General features: G+C 36.8%; 1 protein-coding gene and 2 long non-coding RNA genes across 3 annotated transcripts in view; 2 read left to right on the top strand and 1 right to left on the bottom strand.

Annotated features, from left to right (window-relative positions):
• LOC116282813 (uncharacterized) overlaps window positions 1–5,839 on the top strand; it is a 228,358-nt gene extending 222,519 nt beyond the window's left edge. Inside the window, exon 6 of the long non-coding RNA XR_012079023.1 lies at window positions 5,377–5,839. This is a non-coding gene — a long non-coding RNA (uncharacterized lncRNA). The remainder of the gene's footprint in view (window positions 1–5,376) is intronic.
• NEGR1 (neuronal growth regulator 1) overlaps window positions 1,466–24,921 on the bottom strand; it is a 769,326-nt gene continuing 745,870 nt past the window's right edge. The window contains exon 7 of the mRNA XM_015240167.3: window positions 1,466–5,325. Within this exon, the coding sequence (XP_015095653.1) occupies window positions 5,201–5,325 (125 nt within the window). The 3' untranslated portion in view covers window positions 1,466–5,200. The remainder of the gene's footprint in view (window positions 5,326–24,921) is intronic.
• Window positions 6,319–24,584, top strand: LOC140700600 (uncharacterized). Its single transcript, XR_012079026.1, has 4 exons — window positions 6,319–6,426; window positions 8,674–8,747; window positions 22,207–22,251; window positions 23,892–24,584. It is a non-coding gene; the product is annotated as an uncharacterized lncRNA (long non-coding RNA).

Here is a 24,921-nt window from a genome sequence, read left to right as displayed (position 1 = left end):
CATCATCAATGAGACAAGAATCACATTTTAAAGTGCATTTAAACTTGAGTATTAATGGCTGCTAAAATACTCTGCCATGGTAAAATTCAGTGTAGAGACTGCTGTGGCCCGTCTGTCTCTGAGTGGAGCGCGGTTCTGACTGCAGGGCTTCAGGGAGTCATGTTAGCCTTAGGGGGACTGTGGGAGGAGCTTTTAGGGAGAAGGCTGAAAACCGTTCCTTCTTTCTTATTCTCCAGGAAGATTAGAAAGTACTTATTTGATTCATTTGCCAACTTTTTCTTTTTCTACGAGATACGTCAATTCCTAAATTCTTTCATCAAATTTGGGATTATTAGAAAAAAATGCCTATGAACGTGAAGGTAAATGCTTCTTAGGAAGTTCAGGGGGAGTACGTTGACACTCTGGTGTTTGAATCCAATTCCATTATCTTGAATGAATTATTCCTGGAAATTTTTCTCTTGAAATTCTTCAATTTCTACCTACCAGGCAAAAGCAAGTAATTGTTTTCCAAATACCTGGATGTCATTTTGAAGTATCTGTGTTTTGACCTATGATGTTCAGAGAAAAATAGCTCTACTTCATATGTTGGTTTTCAGGGTCTGAGAGTTGATGCTTCTGTTTCCATAGGATTGTTTGCAGAATAGAAATTACAAATGGAGAAATAATGAGCCAGTGGGAAAATCAGATGTTTATTAGTGTGTATTTTCATTCTCTTTTGGAGGGGAAGGGGTTTGGTAGACACGGTTTTCCCAGAATAGCAATAACACCCATATTTCAAAATAGCTTATTACACCAAGTATGTTTTTCATGGTTTGTTGTTTTATTTATCTATCATATTGTTCTCTTTTACTTGGTTGATGATCATAAATGGACAGTTTTGGAGGAGAGGGCTTATTAAATCATTCATTTGGGGTGGCTCTCATTTGCATATTATAGCAGTCACAAAGTATGGGCTTTCAGGCAAATTATGTTTTGTTTGGAAAGCAAAGCATTTTTACTGAAATTGTATTGAAATGCCTTGAGGTGGAGTGTGTACTCCCTGTTCTATACCCAGCTGTGTTATGAAATTGTCCTATCTGCCCAACATCTATAGGCACTGGTATTTTCAGATGTTTAGCCTATAAAACCAACAGCATTTCATCATCAGTGTCTGTTGCTGACTCTGATGTATTTCAGCTGGCAAAAGTCCTAAATAATTGATTTAAAAAAATCTTCCCAGAAAATTTCTTCTTTAGACTAGATATAGTTCAGCTTGTCAAACCTTTTGGGAATCAGCAACAGAGAGAAAGGCTACAAAGTGGTTCCCTTTTAAACTGTAGCATCTAACATTTTCACCCTATTTGGCTTTGGAGTACCTGAAAGATGTGAGTCTGGTACAGAGGATGCAGCAGGAGATGAAGAAGGGAATGAATAGCAGAAGTGTGTTTACTATTTCTTCCTTTTTTTCCTCTTAAACTAATAGCGCTTTCAAATGAGTCAAATACATATTTTAATTGATAAACTGACTTTATATTCACCTATTGGAAACAGTACAACATATTTTACATCAGATTATGAAATATGGATGTTTTACTAAAAGACAGGAAGAGCTTGTTCCAGTCTTTAAAGTAAATACATATTCAAAGGATCTTAAGGCATACCATTTATTCATATTCATATCTATTGAAATACTGTACATCCACATACTTCAATAAATAGTTAAAAACCTGACCTCTTTTTAAATCATTTCTGAATTTCAAAAAACAATTTTTATTGAAAAGATTAAATAGGTAACTTTTGGCTGTGTCACAAAGCTAAGCACAATGGATAAATTAACAATAATTCAGTAAATTTGATCAATATAGATGATTGGCTTTGATAAATTTCTCAGAGTCTTCTGAGTTCACACACTGGGGTATTTATATATATATAAATATATATATATATATATATATATATATAAATATTGTCCTGAATTATCTGGGCAATTTTCTCAGTTCTCCAGTCTACTTTCTAGATATAGCTTAAATGTTATGATGAAACATTAATTTCTCAGTTAAGCTTAAATTCTCCCCAAAGTGACTTTAAGTTTAACATTCTCTCACGCAGATCTTTTAGTGTCCCCCCCAAAACACAATAGTGTGATCTGGGCAGTACTTTTTGTTATATAATTGGAACTTACTGGTGTAACAGGACTTACGTTTCAAATGGGATCATTGTAAAACATAATTACACCACTTGCAGTTAAATCAAGAATGCAAATGAATTGAGTCAACTAACCTAAATATTCAGTTCTTCCCTCCCTCCTTCGTTCCTTCTTTTTCTTCCTCCCTTCTTCCTTCTTTCTTGTTTCCTTCTCTCTTTACTTCCTTCCCTTTTAAAGCTTTTTCTTTTCTTTCTATTCTCCTTTCTCAACTACTCTATTTTTTTTTCCTTTTTCCTTCTTTGAAAAAAATTCAGGGGCAACAAAAGGAGTCCCACAAATGAAACCCGTGAAAATATAATGCTGAAATGAATAGCTAGAAAAAAATTGTTATAGATCAAAAGATAAATCAGTTTCATAAAACTGCTATTCTGAAACTGCAACAATCTTGTACAATCAGGACTGATAAAATGGAGTAATCAGACGTTTCATATGTCCGTAAATGTAAAATCATCTACTTGAACATTATATGCAATACATTCACACAAAAAAGCAAATACCATAGCCTTATTTGAACAATATTGAACTCATAAATACTCGTGATTTCACTCTGTCCAGGGGCCTAACAACTAGGAATGCTGCTTGATACAGAAAAACAGTGAATACCTCCTCTATTTAAAAATGTCACCCAAGAAAGTCTCTTCTAACATAAAGGCAAATACATATGGCTACTGAGCTATGACTGTACTTCTGTCACATTCTATGGGAAAAACACCAGACTCCACAAATTCGGAATCATGACAACACTTTGAACTAATTATTTGGTTCATCCATAGTTTATACCTCAATTTACCTCACATTTACCCTACAAACCTTACAAAGAGGAGGTATTTTTAACTCTAGGAAAGCGGTCACTGTGTAGGATGCATTCTTGATCTGTTTCTTTCTCCCAAACAATGGTACTGATGGTTAACACTTTTGTGGTAGCACCACTATTTCTAGTAAGTAGATTGTTATGGAGTGTGCCACTTTAAAGCTGCAATACACACAAAAAGTATTTTGTAGTTTACTCACCAGTTCCACAAAGAATATTTTTTAAAAGCAAATCAATAATAATCAAAGTTAAAATGCCATATGTGTTTAAAAAAAAACCTTTTTTAATATATCAGTCAAAATAATGTAATGAATTATTACAGTGAATACATTTAATAGCATTCTGTATTATTGCCATTTGTGGAAACTTTGTCTATTTATACCTCCTCATTCAGGATTCATATTTCTAATTAAAATAGACTTATGGTGTACTTTGGGACTAAATTTTACTTACGTTTCTTTCAGAGCAAGATATTAGCTATCTTAAATATGTACAACCTCTGTGAAATCTCTTGTTTCTAACTAAATTATTAAGTTTGTGTTGTTATTATGACTTGCAAAAGGGAACTATTTGCAGAAATTTCTCTAGGTATAGTGAAATTGGTATCATCAAACTTGCAAAATGGCTTTCAAGGCTATGGTCTTTCTTTAGTAAAGAGTAAAACCATCAAACTATTCTTGTAATATAATACTTCTTAGAGTAAAACAGCATTTTCCTCCAAAAATGTAATTTTCATTCTTTATGATAGAAATAATTTAATATCTATGATAATTTAATAATTAATATATTTTAAGATATTCCTCATCACTGGTGTCTTGTCATTTGAACACAGCTTACAGATATCATGTAAGAAGAAAAAAGCATGGTAATTTTTTTTTTCTATTTGGTCTTTCTTGTTTGAGCTGACATGGCTATAGAGAAAGATTTTACTGCAGAATTAGTTATTTCAGAGATTACTTTGCTGCATACCAGCATGGAATATTTGTTACACTATATTTTGGAACTTTCAAAAATATAACATGCATACCAAACTATCGCTTGAGTGATGTTTTCAGATGGAAAATATGCAAAATGCTCCTGTCCACAGGAACACTATATACATCATACCTGCCACAGAACCAAATTAATTTTGAGCATACCAACTCATGTAATGTTAGGTCATTGGACTTTGTGTCCTTTTTGACAAACCATCTTAAAAACTTTGGTCTGGAATAGTGAAAGGAAAGATGCTGTATTGCTAGGCAATAATCCCTTGGATGGACTGTGCTATCATTTTAAAGGGAATTATTTCCCAAATGGATCTAACATTTAGCTACAACTAAAGAAATCATATAGTAAATTTACCTGTACTGTGATGATAGTTAAATTGTTTTTCATCACGAAACTGAGTTATCGTGGGGCAAAATCCTCAAAACCCTACTGGTAATGAGGGAAGAGATTTTTTTTTCTTTTTTACAGTCCGATAGCTCCTTCGTTCTTTATAGACAGGATGTAGTTTATATTGTGGTTTATTTTTGCTTTCAATTTGTAGAATTTGGCAAAAACACTTCCATTAGTTGGAGATGAAGAAGAAATGATTATTTTCTGAAGGCACACCCATGCTGAACTTACAGGGAAGAGAAGCAGGGCCGCAAAGCCAGTTATATTACAAGGCTCATTCCTGACACCCGAATATCATGCGAGCAGAAAAATCTAGATATGTTATATTTTGAAGAAATGATCTGAAGGCAATATTATTTGCTTTTTTATCAAAAAAAGAAAAAAATGCATCTTTGTAAATGTGGATTGACTCTTATTGAAACAGGGAAATGAATGCTTGTATCGCAGCCTTAAAGAATCACATATTCACTGCAATATTCGTTTTTTGTAAACTACAGCCTGCAACCTAGCAGACCACGACTGAATGCTTTTGAAAAGTTGTAGATTACAAACATGAAATCACAATTAATATCCTCTAAAAGTAATTTCAGAGCTTTCACATCTTAAAAAAAGGACAATGTGTACTGCTTCACAAGGTAATGTAGCTAATCAAAAAAAGAGTAGAATTAAAGTATTTACATAATGAGCAATTCTACAGAAGGCGATCATCCCCATGTAAGCACTGCTGATTATATCCCACGCTGCTTTTAACAAACTGTACCAGATTGGATCCAGCCATCAGCACTTTCAGAGAATCCTTAAAAGCCTTTTATGGGTCTTTAAATTTATTGTAGAATGGCATTCTTCAGGTAGAGTAAGCTGGTGAAAGAGGACATTGTCAACACAAGGTACCAGCAGGAGAAAAGAACGTCAGCGCTCCCGGTAATTCCATACTGGGCTGTACTTGGAGCTGGAAAGAAATGGAAAAGAATAAATCAAAATCTAATTTGTGTCTTTCAAGGTCTTAACAATAATCAAAAGGCAACCGGGCGTACTGGGGAGAACACTGGCGTTGGAGTCAGACAGACTTAAGTCACACCTGGTTCTGCTGGATGACGACGTGTGGCCCAATGGACTCACCTCCCTGAGCTTCAGTTTTCTCTCAAGGGCACAATAGAAATAAGACAATCCACCTGGCAGGGCTGCAGTGAGAACTGGACGTGAAGCACACGTAGCACACTGCAATGGGCTGGACCCACGCTAAGCACCCGATAAACAGCGACTAACATTATTGTTATTCCTATATGCATTGTAAATATTTATATTAGTGGACAATATTCATTTATGTGTATATTTTTAATTTATTTTTATTGAGATATAAATGACCTATAACATCGTGTAAATTTAAGGTGTACAACAGTGTTGATTTGACACATTTATATTTCGCAATATGATTACCACCATTGTGGTAGCTAACACCTCTGTCACATCACATAATTATCATTTCTCTGGTAGGAACAATTAAGATCTATTCTCTTTGTAACTTGAAGGTTACAATACAGTATTGTTGTCCATAATCACTATGCTGTGCGTTAAATCTCTAAAACTTATTTATCTATTGCAAGTTTTTACCCTTAAACAATATCCTTCCACTTTCCCTGTCTTTCCAGCCTCTGGTAACCACTAGTCTACTCTGTTTTTATAAGTTCTGCTTTTTTAGATTCCACATCTAAGTGATATTATGCATATATGCATGCATCTATTTGTGGATCTATTTTATTGGCCAAATACTAAACTAAATGCTGGAAAAACAAAGTAGAGATTCTCTCTACCAATCTTTTTTTTTTTTGAGGCAAGGAAAGATATTCAAATAATCCTAGGAATATTACAATTGCATATGCAAATTGCAGTGACACAGAAAATTTGTGTATTTAAATTTGCCTGGGTAAGGGAAGGATGTTTTAACAGAGATTTTTACCAAAGGGGACCATCATTTGGATAAAGAAAACAAGATGTTCAAAGGGATGAGGAAAAGAGCGAGCATGGCATGTATTCTAGGATCTAAAAGCAGGTAAGTCTTGATGAATATGAAGTTTGAGGACTGGAGTGGAGAGAACTGAAACTCTAGGCAGAGAGAATGACCTCGACTGTAATGAAAAAAGGTTTAGCTTTTTATACTGAAAGAGATTTTGGAGAATTTGGAGCTGTTGAATTGTATGATTACATTTATACATCAGAAAGATCATAGTTTTATACATAGACAAGCTCATCTGGTACTTGGCTAACAGTCAAGTTGAATTTTCACTGAGAGAGTTCACCTAGAGATTCACCAAGTTTGGGATACCATGGGAGTCTACAGAATGGATTCCACTTCGTTCCACAAGAGGACAGTTGCCTCTTTGAATGCGAATTAAGTTGGGTTCCAGAAACTGAACATCGCAGGCATGTTCAGCTTTGCTTGAGACTGATTCTCATTTACCCTAAGAATAGTAATAGTAATAATAAAAAGCTCCACCAACATACTTTTAATTGCCTTTCTTAGTGAAACCTAGATTTCAAGCACTGTATCTTGGTAGAATAATGTAATTAAAAAAAATACTATTTCACCCCCAAATTCGTAACTCAAATCCAGGAGCAGTTTTAGTCACACTGAGTTTGAATTACCACCAGCAGCTAGTTTTTAATGGGACTTTCGTCAGTGACTGTATTTTCATGTTACTAGAAGAATAAATTACATTGTTTACGACTCTAAGAATGAAAGGAGATGAAAGATGCATTGGTCTCTGCCAGCAGGGAGTTTCCTTGGCATTTCAACAGGTTGATTCCATGTGAGTGAGATTCAAGGGCTGAGACTACCACTCTTTAGTAAACACGGAGCAAAATCAACTATTTGGTGCTTCTATTTGCATCACAAATGAGTTTTAAACAATGAGAAAATGATGAAGAAAATAAGTCTATTGTTGAACAGATAGCTTTTCAAGTTTTGATATATAAGGAGTCTAATTTAAAACCATGAAACTCTTTTAATTATTTCCTCTTGTTCGAGACCTAGTATGATGGGCTTTTTTAAATATAAATAAATATTTAATTGGTCTGTTACCTTCTCAATGACAGCGATTTCAGAGTTATTTTTGCTGTTGTTTTGGAAGAATCTTGAGTGCAGTAAACCCAGTATAATAATAAAGGACTAATAACAAGCAAAGCACATAAAATGATTTCATAAATAAGAAATAGATCTTAAAAGCCAAGTACACAAAGCAAAGATAATATTTTTATTATCATGACAAATTAAATAGTACATTAAGTGGGTAGAGTATAAAGGACTCTCAAAACTTCTTATTTGTCCTTTAAAATGCACTTTTGGGACAGTCTTTCCTGAGCCCCTCTCCTTCTCCAACATGCTGAGCAGACTACCCTATTGTGTCATTAGGTCACAATATATATTCCTCTTTATACAGACTGTGTTGCAAATATTTGTGTACATATCTGTTTCTCTCACCAGACTGTAAACCCTCCTAGGTCATGTTTTATTTATCATCGGGTTTCCGGACGCAAAGTCTGTCAAGGTCTAGTACATAGTGGATGCTCAAGAGATATCTGTTTAATAAACAATTCAATTAAATACATCTATAGGTCAGTGTTAAAAGAAATATATCTCTCCTACAAAATAGAATCTCTTCTGAAGCAAGCCACTCATCTATGAGCTAGAGAACCTACCAATTTGTTTTCTTTCATTTATTCATCAAATATGTATTGAACTAGGTACTAGGAACTACTAAATGCTGGGAATACAATATCTAATAAAGTAGGTAAGGTCTTTTCCTTACTCAGTTTCATTTATCTTATATATACTCCTTTTTATCATATACCTTAAATGCCATCTTTCCCCCCAATATGCCTTATCTTCTACTCAGCCTCCTCTTGTCCTAGACATGAAAAAGGTCTATCAATAATGTACTTAAAAATTAAATATTACTTTGCAATTAACAGTATGTTTTTCCATGGATATCTCAAATGGATGTATTTTCTAGTTGTTTGTGAATGTAACACTTCCATTAGTCCTAAAATAAAGTAGGAGCCTATTGCTGCATCATTAGCTTGCAATTATTATAGAAAATGGACTATAGAATATAGAGTAGCTACAATTAGTGGGCCAAAGAATAAAAACCAAAGTTAGTTAAGAGAATGTGAGGTCAGATATCTAATGCCAAGTCATATATCATAAAAATCCCACATGACAAATTAATTTGGTATTATATTTAATATCGAATTTACATGTTTATTGCATCATATTTACATATCTGTCTTTCCCCATTAGACCAAGAATGGCTTCAAGTCAAGATTTATTATGTATCTTTTATCATTGGTACAGAAAGTGGAGTATGATACTTGGTAAGTGTTCAATACATATTTGTTGAATGATGTTAAGGTTCATATCCGTTTCCAATACTATCGCCATAAACACATAAGCGGACACAAATCTTGATTTCCTTTTTCAGAATAATACTGTCTTTCATGACCCATATTTTATTTTCTTCCCTCCCTACTTTTGGGCTCATTCTTACCTTCTAAGACCTGTACAGAGTCGAAATACCTTCCTTTAGCATTTGAGCAGGACCAGGAAGATAGATCATGAGGCACATTACATAGGGCAAGAGCATGCATCGAACTCTGTAGCACCATCCTCTTACAGAAAAAGACAGGAAATGTAGATGAATCCGGGGCCCTCAAATATAGTCCTGAATTTCTTAGGAGACATCCAGCTGTGCCTCTGGAAGGGTCAGATCTGTTGTGTGTTTCCTGCCATGTTTTTAGTTGCTTGTGAATATCGTTCTGCAGCTCACCCTGAGTAACATTAGGAGGGAGAGGGTGTGTGATCACGGGTGTAGCTGGGCTGCAGTGAGGGGTTTGGTTTCCTTCTGAGTGATATGAGAAACCATAGGATAGTTTTATGCAGAAGAGGCTAGCTGATATTTTTAAATATAAGCTTGATTTTTCTTCGGACAGTAGACTGTACTAGCATGGCCAAGAGTAGACGCCTACATTTACCCCAAACCTTCAGAGGTCTCCACTGCCTATTGAGGGAAGCCAAAGTTGTGTAGCTCAGCGCTCAGGGACATCTGTTATCTGGATCCAGTCAACTTATCCAGACTCAGACACACTCTTATCTCCACGCACATGGGCCATTTTCTAAACATACAGAGTATTTCCAGTATTCCCTGTCATTTGCACATGCTACATCCTTAAGCCTATAAATGGCCATCCTTCCTATTCTCCTCCACCTATTCAAAGTCCTATTCTTCCCTAAAGATCTAAAATACCATCTCCTCCATGAAGCCCCCCTAATCTCTCTAATATTAATTGTTAGTCTCCTGGTTACACCTGATTTCATAAATCTTTCCTTTTTTAGAAGAAATTCTATATAATATATATAATATATACATATTATATATATGTAGAAAGATATAGATATATATATATATAATCCACTGGACTATAAGCATATTGAAATTATGTAATGTTCCTCCTTGTCATGTGTGTGTTTGTATCTCATATCAAATATGTTTAACAGATTGAATTAAATGTGCAAAAATATTCCTAAATATGCATTTGTCTAATTGAAGATCATTTTGATAAAGTGCTCTATTTCAGTAGTTGTTTCTGTGATTTCTTGCTTTTAAAAGGCAAAGTGTCAAACTGTTCTATTTCTTTCCTACTACCTATTTCATTGTCTTTGGTTTCGAGGAGAAGAAGGAAGAAAGATGTTTAAATTGAGAAGGAAAGGAGAAAGAAAAGGGAAGGGTGAAGATTTAAAACAGAGAGAGAATGAGAATATGCAGCCTTTGAGGAATGTGTTAGATGCTTTCAAGTTCACCACTTTATTGAAGAAAAAGAGAAAGGAGGAATGAAATGAGGTATGTCAGGAAGGCCACTTCGGTGTGGTTTATAGACGAGAATTTAGAACAAACAACAGAAAAGGCTGGTTGTTATTCTTCCCATTTTCTGAGTAAAGCTAAAGGCGTTCTAGTTTAAGATAAAATGTTCATTGTACATGGACTGTAGATCCGGGTGAGCTTGGTTCAGAGTCCAGCCCCACCTCGTTCTACCCAGACTAACCTAGGCGCGTTTCCTAACTGTGCTGAGTTCAGCATTCTCATCTGCAAATGAGAACTGGTAGTAGCTCAAAAGTGATCATCAAGATTAAATGTGTCAGTACGTTTAAAGCACCCAGTATAGCATCTAACGCACGATAAACACTCCCTCAAGTGTTAGCTAAACACTCCTCATTTGCTCATTCATTTAGCAAATTCAGTGTGTGCTACATGTGAGGCATTCTCTGAGTCACTGATCAAAACAGAAATGGCTCCTGTCCCCATAGAGCTTTCTCTTTAGCTTGAGATGTTTTCTGTAGAACAAGCATATTTTACTTCATTCTTAATCTACACGTGGTTAAGTCAGTGCTCCTCTGGTCTTACAAGGCTGTCCTCCATTTTATTTTACAGAAATATTCTCTTCATTATCTTGGCTTCTTTCAGAGGACTTTTATTTAATGCCAGTTACTGCTAGATAATTGTCCAGTTTCTTTTGGTCTGCAGGCTCCTAGAAGGCAGGGAGTATGACCTCTTTGAGTTCTTCTTTTTCCTCCCTGTTTCCCCAAGGGGAACAGTATGGCGCATGGCCGTGGGAGTGGTTTCATGGCTGAGCTGACGCCAAGTCTGGTTTCAGAGAGGCTCTTGGGCATGAAGCAGAAGTGCGTGGGCTGCGTGTAGAGTCCAGGCCTTTGGGATTTCTCCCAGTTGCCAACAGGAAGCTCCAATCTGAGCTTTAATACATATCTTACATCTTGTCTAATTATGATTATCACTCCCAATTACTTACAGCTGCTGCATATTATTTTCAGTCTTGGCAGTTTTCCCTTGTATTGCTCCAGTTTTTATTTTTGGGAAAAAGCAAATGTAACTGTGAAATATTTAGTTTGGTATAATACCAATTACTTGCCTAGGCAATTTCCTTAAATTACTCAAGTTTTAGCTAAACTAGCTTGAGTCATATTTTTAAGACTCTTGTTGGAATCTTAGGTGGAGTTATTTAGCTACATTAACTTCGCTTCCGTAAGAGAAACCTGGCCTCAACCTACATTTTACTGAGGAAGCGTAAACCTTAATGGGAAGTGAATGATTTACACCTAAATTAGATTTCAAATAAAAGAAAGTGATTAACATGGATTCAAAACAGAGTGCATATTAGTTTACTGAGAAATTACGCACCATTGATTCAATCCAAAACACAGTGCAACTCTGTCTCATTACATACAGTGGGAGGAGTTTGCTTGAAAGATGGTTTAATTCTCTCTTTAGCAATATCCACCCCTTAATACCAGCAGCAGGTGTTAGGAATAAAACACCAGAGGCTCAGATCACACCTACATTTTTTGTATCACTTAATTCTGCCTAAACACTGGGTGGAGACGAGAGAAGGAGAGGAGCCCCGGGATGGGATCTGCTTTACAACCGGATGCACAGCTTTTGATTATAGCGTTTGGATGAATTGGGCAAGTCTCAGCACCGGTGACATCATCTCATTATTCCTTCCTGTGCTATTTCTTGTGCAATAAAATGGCCCACACCCTAAGATGGGATGTACTGCACTAAAGACCCAGCACAAACCATGTCTTCTCATTTACCATCTCACACCCAGGGATCAGAGGTGTCTGGGGGGAGAGCTTTGTTTGTGTGGATACCACTTGTTCCCATACTGCAGACCTTCCAGGAGCTACTTCTTCCCCCAGGCTTGGGCTTGGGAAATGCCTGAGTGGCATGGTTGTCCTGTGGTAGGGCTACCAATGTATAGATTTTCCGATTATTTTACTCAGCACCCCTGTATTGTGCTATACACTGTTTCATGGAATACAGAAAAACAAACATAGCCTCGTCCTCTTCTCAAGCAGCTCTCTGACCTGTAGAGTAAGGCGTAACTTGTGAGCCCTACCACAGCTAGCGTCACTCGACTTTGGGAAGAGAAAGGATTGGATAAGTGACTTCTAACTCCTGCCAGTCAGCCTTCTTTTTTATCTCCTTTGGAAGGAGATAAAAGTGCACATTAGTGCACTTTTCTCAAATGAGAGGCCTAAGGTTATAGAAATCCGTATTTAGATACATATTCTAACAAAAATGTTCACTTTTTCATTTGTCAAAAACCAAATGCCTATCTTCAGGAAGTTCCAACATCTTTTACAAACTGAGCTTTCACAAGCATAAACTTGTAAGATAATTATTTTCACATAAAAGATCTCCGTTTTGTGTTACACACGATGAGCAGAATGGCCATGGAACTCACACCACTCCTTTCTCTTTCTGACTCGTGGAATTACCTGCCAGTTTGTTCTTAGCAACTGCTAAGCTGTGTCTCTGGCAGACCATCATCCTTGAACCCTTTTCTGCCTACTGAATAGCCATTTTGCCAAAGTTCACAGTAGGCATTCCTATTTGCTCAGCATCAACTATATTAGGAATTTTAAACATATATTTGTCTCTGCTATTACCTATATTCAGAAATCTGCCTACTTGTAGATAAACACCTTTTTTTTCTGCAAATAGCCAGATGAAACTCTCTGAGACTATTACCTCTAATTTGAGTGAAAGAGAAAAAGTAAGCCATCACCCAAATAGAAACAAATTCTGCTGCCTTTTTTCTGTCTTTCACAGTCACTGAAAAAAATTGGGAAGCCTGTATTATTCATCAGTATCTTTTAAGTTTGTCAGATATTTTTGTTTATTCTATTTTTAGCAAATCAGAAGTGATTTACATGAATCTATAGTCCCTCTGTTTTGAAATGTGTTGCCAAGAGAGGCAATTTTGTCTAACCTGAAATGGTTCTTTGCACTTGGGCAAAGTCCAGTTATTCGTTCCAGGTTGGTTTGCAAATGGGTTTCTTTATAAGTGTCATTACATGTTTCGTGTACCTGCGGGTGGAAGTGTGGAAATGTGTTTTTAAGACTGGCTTTGTTGGTGAACACATACACAAACACACAATACAAATTGCCTTGACTATATAGATTTTAGTCTGGCCCTTTAAAGCATCGTCTAGCTGAAGAAAGAGGGTTTTACAGAAATAAAAATAGAAACCCAGCTGTGTTCTTAAGGTCACTAATAGTCACTGCCATCAGCTGTATCATCAATGTGACATTGCTAGTGTGGTAAAAAATGGGTAAAATTGCAAACCGGTAAACATTTTCTCAAGTTGAAGGAGTTTGTAGGATGATATATGTGGAACTATATGAGTGTGAAATTATTTTAGTTTTTATGTAAGTGTTTCAACTTAAAACTTTTATGATCAAATTCTCTTGTTTATTAAACTGTATTCTTTTCAGCTTTTGCATTAGGAAGGTTATCCCAAACCAGCTTCTTTTCTGTTATTCTTTATCAGTGTTCTTTTAGCATCAAGGATAAAGAATCTCTTAAGGTTTGATTATCTTTTTTTTTTCTGGAATATTCCATTCACCTTCCAGTTTTTTTCTTAGCTTTTCAAATGCAATAAAGACCAGTGATTATCTGGCCCTGTAGTTCTGATTTACTTAAATTGTTCCACTTGTTATGCCCCAGATTGATTTTCAGTTATTCTCAATGATTCTCTAATCACTGCCATTATATTTTGGCTATTAAAAAAAACCTTAATAAAATCCAAATGCCTTTGTATGGAATTCAATACCATCTTTCCCAAAGCTACCTCTCCATCCCTCTGGCTGGCTGCTCTCTTAACGGGCAGGCACCCAGGGCCCGGAGGCGCTCCGTTCCCAGAATGTGCCCAGGCCTTTGCCGCATTTGCAGATTAGCTCACACTCTGCCCTCATTCAGAACGGGCTTCTGCAGCTCTCCGGTTGGGAGAGTTACCCATCTTTCAACGCCCATCTCAAACGCAATCTGCTCACAAAGTTAGAACCTGCCAGAACTCTAAGGGGGTACTGAGGACCCTTTAGTGCAAACCTTCACTTCTGTAGCTGAGGAGTTGAGGCTGGTGGAGATTGAATGACATGCTTAAGTTTAGAGGCAAAAATGGTGACAAGCACTCAGGTACGCTGAATCTCTGTGCTTCCACTCCCACGTGGAACTACCGGCTAGCTCTAGTTGACAGTCGGCTGCCAGCTCCTCTGTTCTCCCACAGCCATTTGCTTTTACTTACACTTTACCACTCTGGTGTCCCTCTCCTTCAGTGGAGTTTAAGTTTCTTGAAAACAATGGTTGTATTTCATTTACTTTTGTACCACTCACAGGATTCGATGAAGTGATTGGCACTGTCAGAATATTTATTACAGAGAGCTACTGGTTAATTATTTTAATTTCTGCAGTTCAGTGAGGCTTCACTATAAAGCTCAAGAAGAAGAAAGCAGTGTTATAGACAAGGTAATATCATCAGACAACAATCCAGGACTGGAAAACATTGATGACCACTGCAAAGGGAGGTCAGTTCTAGTCCATTGAAAGGAAGAATCTTGTATTCTTTGATGTCTCTGAAGACATCATACCATAAACAAAGAGTTAGACACACACACACACACACTCACTCACTCACTCCAAGAGAACCATTAAAGAACCCCTCTTGTCTGTAATTCCTATCTGAATTTGTTAGTTATGGATGGAGACCATATTTGTAACAACCAAGAACACCACTGCCCGCTTAGCACCTCTGTGCCCTGTTTTCTCCAGCTGATCAAAGAGGACAGAAGTGTCTTCCTCATAGTGTTGCTGTGATAGGTAACCGAGCCAGCTAGGTAAAGTGCTTAATGCAGCACGAATTTAAGTGTTCATTAAATGGTAGCTTTTAAGGTGCATTAGTATTTATACAAGATATACCAATGTAAGCCTCTACCTTGGCCCAAAAGGAAATATCCAGCTACGTGTACCTCAAAGTCCTATACCTGTGAAATGGTAACCACACCAACAATACGCTCCTTGTAAAAAGCACGGCTCTAAAGGTACCGATCAGAAAATTCATTCATTACACAAATGATGCTTGAGTACCTATAAATACTTATTGAGCATTTACTATGCCCAGTGAGCTGTTCTCTGTGCTGGGGTACAGTCTTCATATGTAATCTCTCTGAGTACGCTAAGTAGATCACAATACTCTGAGCAAAGTGCACCCTTTAAACCCCGGGCTGCAATTCCTGTTTCTTCTACTCGGAATCACCCTCTTCCACTTCCTGCCAGTTTTCCAGCTGCTATGGAACATATTTTTCCTTCTCCTTAAGAAGCTAGTTCCAGGGTTACCTCTGTGATAACTTACTTGACCCTTTAACCATTACTTGCCCCTCCCTTGAATCTCCTTTGCAAGGTTGTGTTAGTTTCTAGTGTACAGCAAAGTGATTCAGTTAGACACAAATATATTACTTTACATATTCCTTATCATTATAGGTTATTACAAGATATTGAATGTAGCTCCCTATGCTACACAGTAGGACCTTGTTGTCTATCTATTTTATATACAGTAGTTTGTATCTGCTTATCCCAAACTCCTATTTTATCCCTGCCCCTTCTTTCCTGTTTGATAACCATGAGTTTGTTTTCTGTCTGTGAGTCTATTTCTGTTTTGTAAATAAGTTCATTTGTATCATTTTTTAAGATTTCACATGTAAGTGATGTCATATGATACTTGTCTTTCTCTGTCTGACTGACTTCACTTAGTATGATCATCTCCAGGTCCCTCCATGTTGCTGCAAAAGGCATTATTTCATTCTTTTCTATGGCTTAGTAGTATTCCATTGTATGTATATACCACTTCTTCTTTATCCATTCATCTGTCAGTGGACATTCAGGTGGTTTCCATGTCTTGGCCATTGTAAATAGTACTGCTATGAACATTGGGGTGCATGTATCTTTTCGAATTAGAGCTTCCTCCAGATATATGCCAGGAATGGGATTGCTGGATCATATGGTAAGTCTATTTTTAGTTTTTTGAGGAATCTCCATACTGTTCTCCATAGTGGCTGCACCAATTTACATTCCCACCAACAGTATAGGAAGGTTCCTTTTTCTCTCTTTTTCCAGCATTTATTGTTTGTGGACTTTTAATGATGGCCATTCTGACTGGAGGTTATCAAAACTGTGTCCAGTGCAACTTCATATTTCCCAGAGTGCATGGTGCTTTGCACATAGTAGGTGTGCAATAAATTAATTTTGGATAAGTAAATCGATCGAAAGTAAACAGTTATCCTATCTCTTTGCTTCCACTTTTCTTGGCTCACGATAATTCAGCTGCATCACTTTTATGAGGTTGGTATTAATTATACTGTTACCAGGCACATACCCTTACAAATGAAAAAGGGGTCTTAAAATCTTAATTAAATCTGATAATTTTTTTTCCTCATAGATTTTTATCCCAGGAATATTATCCACTGTTTTACACTATCATCATTTTGGGTTTTGCCACACCAACCACATTGCCTAATGAAAGTTCTGTCTTCTATTGTATTTCTTAAATATTTCAAAGCACTCATGGTTCTTATATTTTTATTATGACTTCAGCTATAAAATACTCCTCCCCCGACAACATCAAAGTGCTCTTTTCTTGGGTGTCCAGCTTGCCTTACACTTTCTGCCCAAGGTGATCCAACTTCTAAAATGGGAAAGTGGGATATAGAACGTCTATGAAAGGAACTTGGGGACATGCACAGAAAAATCACACTTCAGGGAATTCTTATGCGAAAGATGGAAAAGAAAAGATGAATACATTTGCATTGTGTTTTCTAGCAACGAAAATATTCTGCAATCCGGATTCATGTTGATTATACAGTATGATCAGTAATTTTCTTTCTAAGAAATAAAGACAATACACTGCTTATAATTTCCCTGGGACACTAATCAAGGTATTTTAGAAGAAAGGTGGGAGTGTTTTCAACTACTATGTCAGAAGACCTTAGCTCTGCCTCACTTAGATATTGCAGATTTGGCCACTTACATTACTATTTGAAAGAGTTTTTGACTGTAACTGAAATAAGACTTCCTGGGCCTGCACTGAGAAGTTCTTCAGTCTATCAGCTGAGTTTATATCCACAGTTCCTTTGATCATAAGACACTAGGAGAAGCCTTGTCATTTCTTAAGACAAAGAAAGTCTTTACTGAGAGATTCCTCTACTTTAGCAGTGTTTTCAGTTATTCTTAACCTAAATATGTACTCTTAAACCTCAACCTGGAAAACCAGTCTTAAATACGTTATAAAATGAGTAACTTCAGAGTAACTGATTTTTATAACAGTAATCACATTTGTTCAGCAAATGCTTACTGAGCATCTCCTCTGTGATAGTCATTGTGGTCTGTTGATTATACAAAGATGAACAAGACCTAGTCCTGGGCCTTGAGGAATTTACAGTCAAGTTGAAACAAAACATTCTACTCTAGAAGAAAAGTGATGATTTTCACCAAATCAGATATTATTAGAATTCCAGGGTTAAAGAAACTTTGAGACTCTATTAGCCTTTGTCAAAGTATAATCAAATCCGAAATCTAGTTAGAGAAAGAGGTTTTAGGGTTATGTCATTTTAAAGCCAGAAGGGACTAAGGCCTACAGAGGAAAGAGCTACACAGGGAATTAATGAGAGTTTCTAGACTTTGAGTCTGGTGTCCTTTCTGGAACATTGAACTGCCCACGTTAATTTATTTAGTATCTTGTTTCAGGTTTTTATAACTCTCACTTGCTTATTAATATTGAATGTATCAAATACAACCTTAAAATGTTTCTAAATATAATATGATCAAAATAATTTTATAGTCTAGTAAATTATATAACAGTTATGTATCACTTTAGTCACGGCAACCAATAAGATACAAAATGAATTTGTTCTATATACATGGTAACAGTGACATAATTATTTTGAAATATCAAAGTTTGAAATAATTTCCAAGATCTATAGCTGGTATATGTTTCATTTGCATCTCTCCTTATGTGTTCTTTTTTCATGTATCAAGCATATGAAGCGCATAATATTTCTTTTCTTCTTTTTTCTTTTGCCCTGACTTAACACATTTTACTGACAAAACAAATCACTTGGCCATACTTATCTTCAAAGCAGGTGGAAAAATGCAGTCCTCCCAAGCTCTCAGAACAAGCATAATCAAGATATTTGTCTAATAGCCTTAATGATTATGACAGTGCACCCTTACAGTCAGCAAATACTTGGTTCACTCTTCTTGTCACATGCAAAACATTCTTGCTCCTCCTATGAGCCGTTATTAGTCAAAAGAGAGAGCTACTCCATGCATCCTTTTACCCCTAGTTTTGTTGAGAAATAATTGCCATACATCACTGTATATGTTTAAGGTATATGACCTGATAGTTTGATTTACATATATTATAAAATGATCACCACAGTAGGATCAGCTAACATCCATCTTCTCATTCTTAATTTTCTGAGGATCTTCCAAAGTTGTTTTCCATAGTGACTATACCACTTTACCATCCCACCGACAGAATACAACGGTTCCTTTTTCTCCACAGCCATGCCGGCATTTGTTATCTCTTATCTTTTTGATGCTGGCCATTCTAACAGGTGTGAGGTTCTATCTTATGGTGGTTTTAATTTGCATTTCCCTAATAACTAGTGATGTTGAGCATCTTTTCACATACCTCTTTGCCTTTCATATATCTTCCTTGGAGAAATGTCTATTCAGGTACTTTGCCTATTTTTAATTGGGTTATTTATTTTTAACTTTTAAACTAGAGCCGTGAGTTACGCACCACTATTACTATATTGTAGAATCTAATTATGACTATGTATTTACCATTACCAGTGAGATTTACGCTACCTGTTTGTGTTTTTATGATGTTAATTTACTGCTATTCAAATAACTCCCTTTCGCATTTCTTGAAAGCAGGTCTAGTAATAAACTCCCTCAGCTTTTGTTTGTTCAGGGAAGTCTTTATTCTTCCTTCATTTCTGAAAGATAGCTTTGCTGAGTGCAGAATTCTTCATTTACAATTATTTTCTTTCAATATCTTGAATATATCACCCCATTCTCTCCTGGTCTGAAAAAGTTCTGTTGAGATATCTGCCAATAATCTTCTGGGGGTTCCCTTGCATATAATTTCTCTCTTTTACTGATCTTAAAAGTCTTCCCTTGTCTTTGACTTCTGAAAATTTAATTATAATGTGCCTCACTATAGCCCTATTTGGGTTCAAACTATTTGAGACTCTTTGGGCCTTATGGATCTGGCTGCCCGCTTCTCCTCCCAGGTCAGGGACGTTTTCAGCCATTATTGTTTTAAGCATCCTTACTGTCCCTTACTCTTTCTCTTCTATTTCTGGATTTCCCCTCTTGTAAATATTGTCTCTTTTCATTGTGTCCCATAATTCCTGTAGGCTTTCTTCACTCCTTTTTTCATTCTTTTTCCTTTTTGCTCCTTTGACTGGTTAATTTCCAGGGTCCTGTACTCCAGGTTGCTGATCCTCTCTCTGCATGGTCATGTCTACTTTTGAAACTCTGTACTGAATTCTTCAGTTCAGCTGCTGTGTTTTTCAACTCTCAGATACCTGTTTGTTTCTGTTAGTTTTGATGGTTGCTATTTCCTTGTCAAACTTCTCATTTTGTTCATGCATTGGTTTCCTAATTTCATTTAGTTGTCTGTCTGTGTTTTCGGACAGTTCGCTAAACTTTCTTAAGACGATTATTCTGAATTCTTTCACAGTTCACAGATCTCCATTTCTCTAGGGTAAGTTATTGGGGCTTTATTAGTTTCCTGAGGTGTTGTCTTATTTGCCTGATTTTTCATGATCCTTGATTCCTTACATTAGTATCTGTGCATTTGAGTGATGGGGGCCCTCTTTAAACTTTTGCTTTGGCAGAGAAAGGTTTTGACCAGTCAGCTCAGTTCGGGTGTGCCTGCTGGAAATGTCTTTGAGTATGTAGGGTTCGCTTTAGGGTCTATGTTGGGTGAGACAACCCTTTGAGCTTTGAGGACGGGGACTGGGGAGTGTTGCACTGGCGGAGAACACTTGGATAGGACTGCTGGCTTGGTTCCCTACCCAAGAGAAGCTATAAGATGTGCTCCGAGGTTCCCTGAATTCTCTGGTCAGACTTACTAGTTGGTCAGTAATATATTTAGTAATAGGTGGGGCTGTGAATTAGCCTTCCTGCCCTGCCCTATACAAGTTGTTGTTTGAGGGCCTGAATCAGGCCGAGCGTGCCCTGAATTCCCTGGTCACGTGAGACCACCAGTTCTGCTCTGTGCTCAGGGAAAGCCGTGGGCTGTGCTCTCTGCTCAAGTGCCTCTGCACACAGGACTGCTGGATGGGCTGTGTAGCTTCCTGTGTGCTCTGGTTAGGGTCCCTGATTGGGCAGGTTGAAGGCCACATTCAGTGATGAGCAGGGTTATGAATTAGATTCCCTGCCCAGGCTCAGCAGGAAAAGCAGTTCTAAAACCATTAAGCTCTTTGTTGTCTTAACTCGAGCTGACCCACACCCTGAGCTCCCTGGTCTGATGGGGTTGCTGGCTTTGCTCTGTAAACTGTTAGCACTGCCTGCCCTTCTTTTGGCTTGAGCTTTGCTGGGCCACACAGTTTCCAGGTGTTCTCACCAGCCCTCCAGGTCAGATAGGACCAAAGACACAGTGGGTGGGGCTATGTCTAGACTACGTCTTGATTCACCAGATTCTCAAAGGCACACATAAAATCTGAAAGTTATTTAGAACATCTGTGCATAAAATGCGGGAGTTTTGTTTTTCAAGTGAAGGACCAGCTTCAGTTTTATTCATGCTTGGGGTCAGGACTTTAAAACTTAAAAAATGAAAACGGGATTAAAGGAACCATAAATTCTTAGAGAGCAAAGCTTTGTTTAAAGACAAGAAATGTGTTAATTTGGTTTTAGTGCAGTAACATTTCTCCACCTTCCTGGTATACTGATATCTGAAAGTAATTGCTAATGAAATCAGAAAGTTGTGCTTAAATTCGTGTGTTCTGATATACATTTTCCATTTCACACTAAATTTAATTATCACAATTAATAAGAAAATGCAGCATCATTCTAATGGTCAAAAAGAATTTCTAAATCCCTTGCAAGCTTATGTGTAGAACTTAAGGAAAGCAACCGTAAAGTCATCTCCTTTCTTATTTATTCTTAGAAACATGTCTTACTGTAATAAGGTTTGGGCACCATAATTGCACTTGGGTGTACTTCTTAAATTTTAAAATTGGAAAAGACAGATGATTATTTTCTCCCTTCACCAAAAAGGTACAAGATATTAAATGTTAATCTCTCATTGTTACACAATTTTTTTTTCCTGAAGATAAAGGGATATAAAAAGAATGTAATAAGCACTGTGCATGTTCCTACTAATCTTACCAGAATCTCCTCCTATATTAAACTAGTTCTTGTCTATCCTATTTAAACTATTCTTCTGATATTCTTCACATATGAGCAAGATGAGCCTTTGCTAAGTTTAAGCATTATGGCAGCCGTCAGCTTATAAAGAGTAATAGAGCAGCTTTATCCACATGTGAATCAGGAACAAGAAACTCACCAATAATACAAACAGAGTTTTTCATTAAGCAGAATTCCTGTTTATTACGGAGCAATAATAATAAATTTTTTGAATTTCAATTTAACATTGAAAGCAAATCCCAGTTCCCCCGTCTCTTTGATGCAGCTGGCTTCACTGTGCATAATGTCTGATATACAATGGCAGCATCTATTGCTACAGAACTGGTTTATTTGTGTATTGAAAACTTCATTCAAATTTGTATGGTTTAGAATGTTCAATGAAATGCACAAATTGAGTAGTTCAGTATTTCTTAATTTGTCATCATGATTTTTATATGTTTTCCTTCTTTATGACAAACTTAATGCCATTTTTGTCTCATAGGAAACAACGTGACAATTCCCACGAAATTTCAGTCTGATGCTAAAGGTAGGGACCGAGGTCAAGCTCGAAGTCATTTATAGGACCGTACACACTGCCTTAGACTAAATCTGGGCTTAGCAGCTGCAGAAAAATAACTCATGGAAAGCCTTGTTTTATTATTTGCTGACAATTAAATGCAATATCATATGAACATATTATGAAAGGGATTTTGTAAGTGAGAGGGAGTGGCTGGGAAGAAGCAAGGTGAGTGGTGGAAATGACACTGAAACTTAAACAATGTTGGAGGGAAGAGTCATCCACCTAGGAGGACTTCCTGATTGAAAGCAACAGCAGAAACACAAACATATTGAATTTAGAGCTTTGCAAATGCATCTCTTCATGTCGGGCATTTTGAGTCCTTTTCTATTCCTAGGTATGTTTATTAAATTATATGAATCCAGTAATTCCAATTATCCTTTGCATATCCATCCTAAAGTGCATTTTATACCATTGGATTACATTTGGATTTGTTTTTAAGTTACAGAAAAGAAATCTTGAGTCAGTAAATGTGGTTAGATCTCCAGGTCACTGAATCTTGAAAGAAATAGATTTAAAAAGCTTTTTTAAAATAAGGAAAAATGACAAAACTCTGGGAAGAATGTCACTATTTCTTAGGTGCTAATTAGAGATGTGTTTAATTGCATGTTGTTCATTTGAAGATACTACCTTTTGATCACTTCACAGGTAGGTAGCGAGCATTGGTCCTTTTCCAACTGGTTAGACGTGATGCTGGGAAAACTAGACTCTTTTACCTGACATAGATAACTTACCGTTTTAATTCCTGAGGTGACATCTTTCCAGTGTTAAATACAGACCAGAATAACAATTGCATTATAATTATCAAACATTTGGGCAAGGCATGTAGAGTACTGTTTTTTTTTTAAATAATTCTTCACTTCATTTAGTTCTCTGATTACATAATTATGCCCTTTGTTTTTCTTTTGCAAAGTAAATTGCTTTAGGAAAATTTTAGTAAAAAGAATTAAAACCTTCAACAAAATACTGATGTACTGTGAACCTCAATTTTCTGTCTGTAGGATGGGGTTGTTAATACCCATAGGTCACGGAGAGTGCTAGAGGAGATAACTAGTTGTCACGTATAAATCAGTTTGTAAAAGCAATTTTGTTCCAGGGCATAATTTTCAGGTGCTGATAATCAGATCTTTAAAGAAAAAAAAAATCTCTCTTAACTTGGTTGTCATTTGTTAAACAAAGACTGGGATATCTTCGGGTGGTCAGTCAACTCACTCATGGCCGTGAGGTGAACTGTAATGGCCTCAAACTTACTTCTTCAGGTAAAATGAAATTTTATTCACTTGGAGGCTCAGTTTCATCTACCAGTAATTGATGTGGTGAGCTATCTGATTTCTAAAAGTGTCTTTTGTCATTCATTCATTCATGCATGCATTTATGGATTCATTTAAGAAATATTTATTCAGTACCCACTCTGTACAGAATTGCTGGGTATCACAGGTACCCCTACCCCATCTCCCAAGATTACTATCCCCTGGTTGATCAATCAAACACTAATTTGGTATTACTGTGAAAGGACTTTGCAGATGTAATTAAAGTCCATGTTAGTTGACCTTAAAATATGGAGATGATCTAAGTGGGCCTAACATAGTCTCACGTCTCTTTAAAAACAGGTAGTTTTCTCCACTGGTGGCAGAAGGTGACATCAAGAGACTAAAACCCTGAAGGGGATTTGACTTGTTTGCTGGCTTGAGGATGGAGGGGCCCACCTGTTAAGGAATGCAAGTGATCTTTAGAATCAGAGAGCAGCCTCTAACAGCCAACAAGGATATGAGACCTCAGTCCTACAATCACAAGGAACTGGATCCTGACAACAACCTAAAGGAACCTGAAAGTGGATTCTTCCCTAGAGCCTTATGGATGCCCTGATTTCAGCCTTGTAAGATCAGACAGAGAGAACTCAGTTGAGCTATATTGTACTTCAAGATTGCAGAACAGAACTGTGAGGTAATAAATCTGTGTTGCTTTTAAACCACTGCATTCATGGCAGTTGTTTGCTACAACAGAAAACAAAAGCAATCATTGATCTCCTTTCATACTGTGACATATCAAGCAACTGCAGAAAGCAATGCAAGGGTTAAAGAGACAAAAGTTAGAAATGGAAAACCTAAAGATAGGTCAAGGCGAAATGCCTGAGCATCCAATGAGCAGTGCCTGTAGTAAGTGTTCTTAGTACCAGGAAGGGTGTTTCAGAGTGGGCGGGACTGTTTTGAGTTCTTCCTGGAGCAGGGGGCCCAAAAAGCATGGGAAGGTTTGGCAAGGCAGAATTTCTTTTATAATTTCAAATAAATGTCCTTTTGAACCTATTTGTCTATCTTTAATTCAAATTTTTGTTAAGATGGCATTCTGTAATCCTATGCTATGTCTGTTCTCCGTCTTTTCTACAAACCTTTCCTCACCTTTGCAAACAATAAAATAAAAAGACTCCAATCAGAGACTCCAAGGGGTCAGTATTATTGTTCCAAAGAGTCAAAAGGAAATAATCATGAGCCACTTATAAATCCAAGATTACTCCAATTCCGTGCTGAGCTCTGAATGAGATAATGTGTACATGTACGTAATCTCTATCCAGAGTACAGGAGGAAAGCTTGACCAGGAGCCCTGGGTGCACTCTCCCACGTTTTAAACATAAAATGCTTTAAT

The sequence above is a fragment of the Vicugna pacos genome, chromosome 13 (genome assembly GCF_048564905.1).
Source record: "Vicugna pacos chromosome 13, VicPac4, whole genome shotgun sequence".
Lineage (NCBI taxonomy): Eukaryota > Metazoa > Chordata > Mammalia > Artiodactyla > Camelidae > Vicugna > Vicugna pacos.
This window is presented reverse-complemented; position numbering and strand designations above follow the sequence as displayed.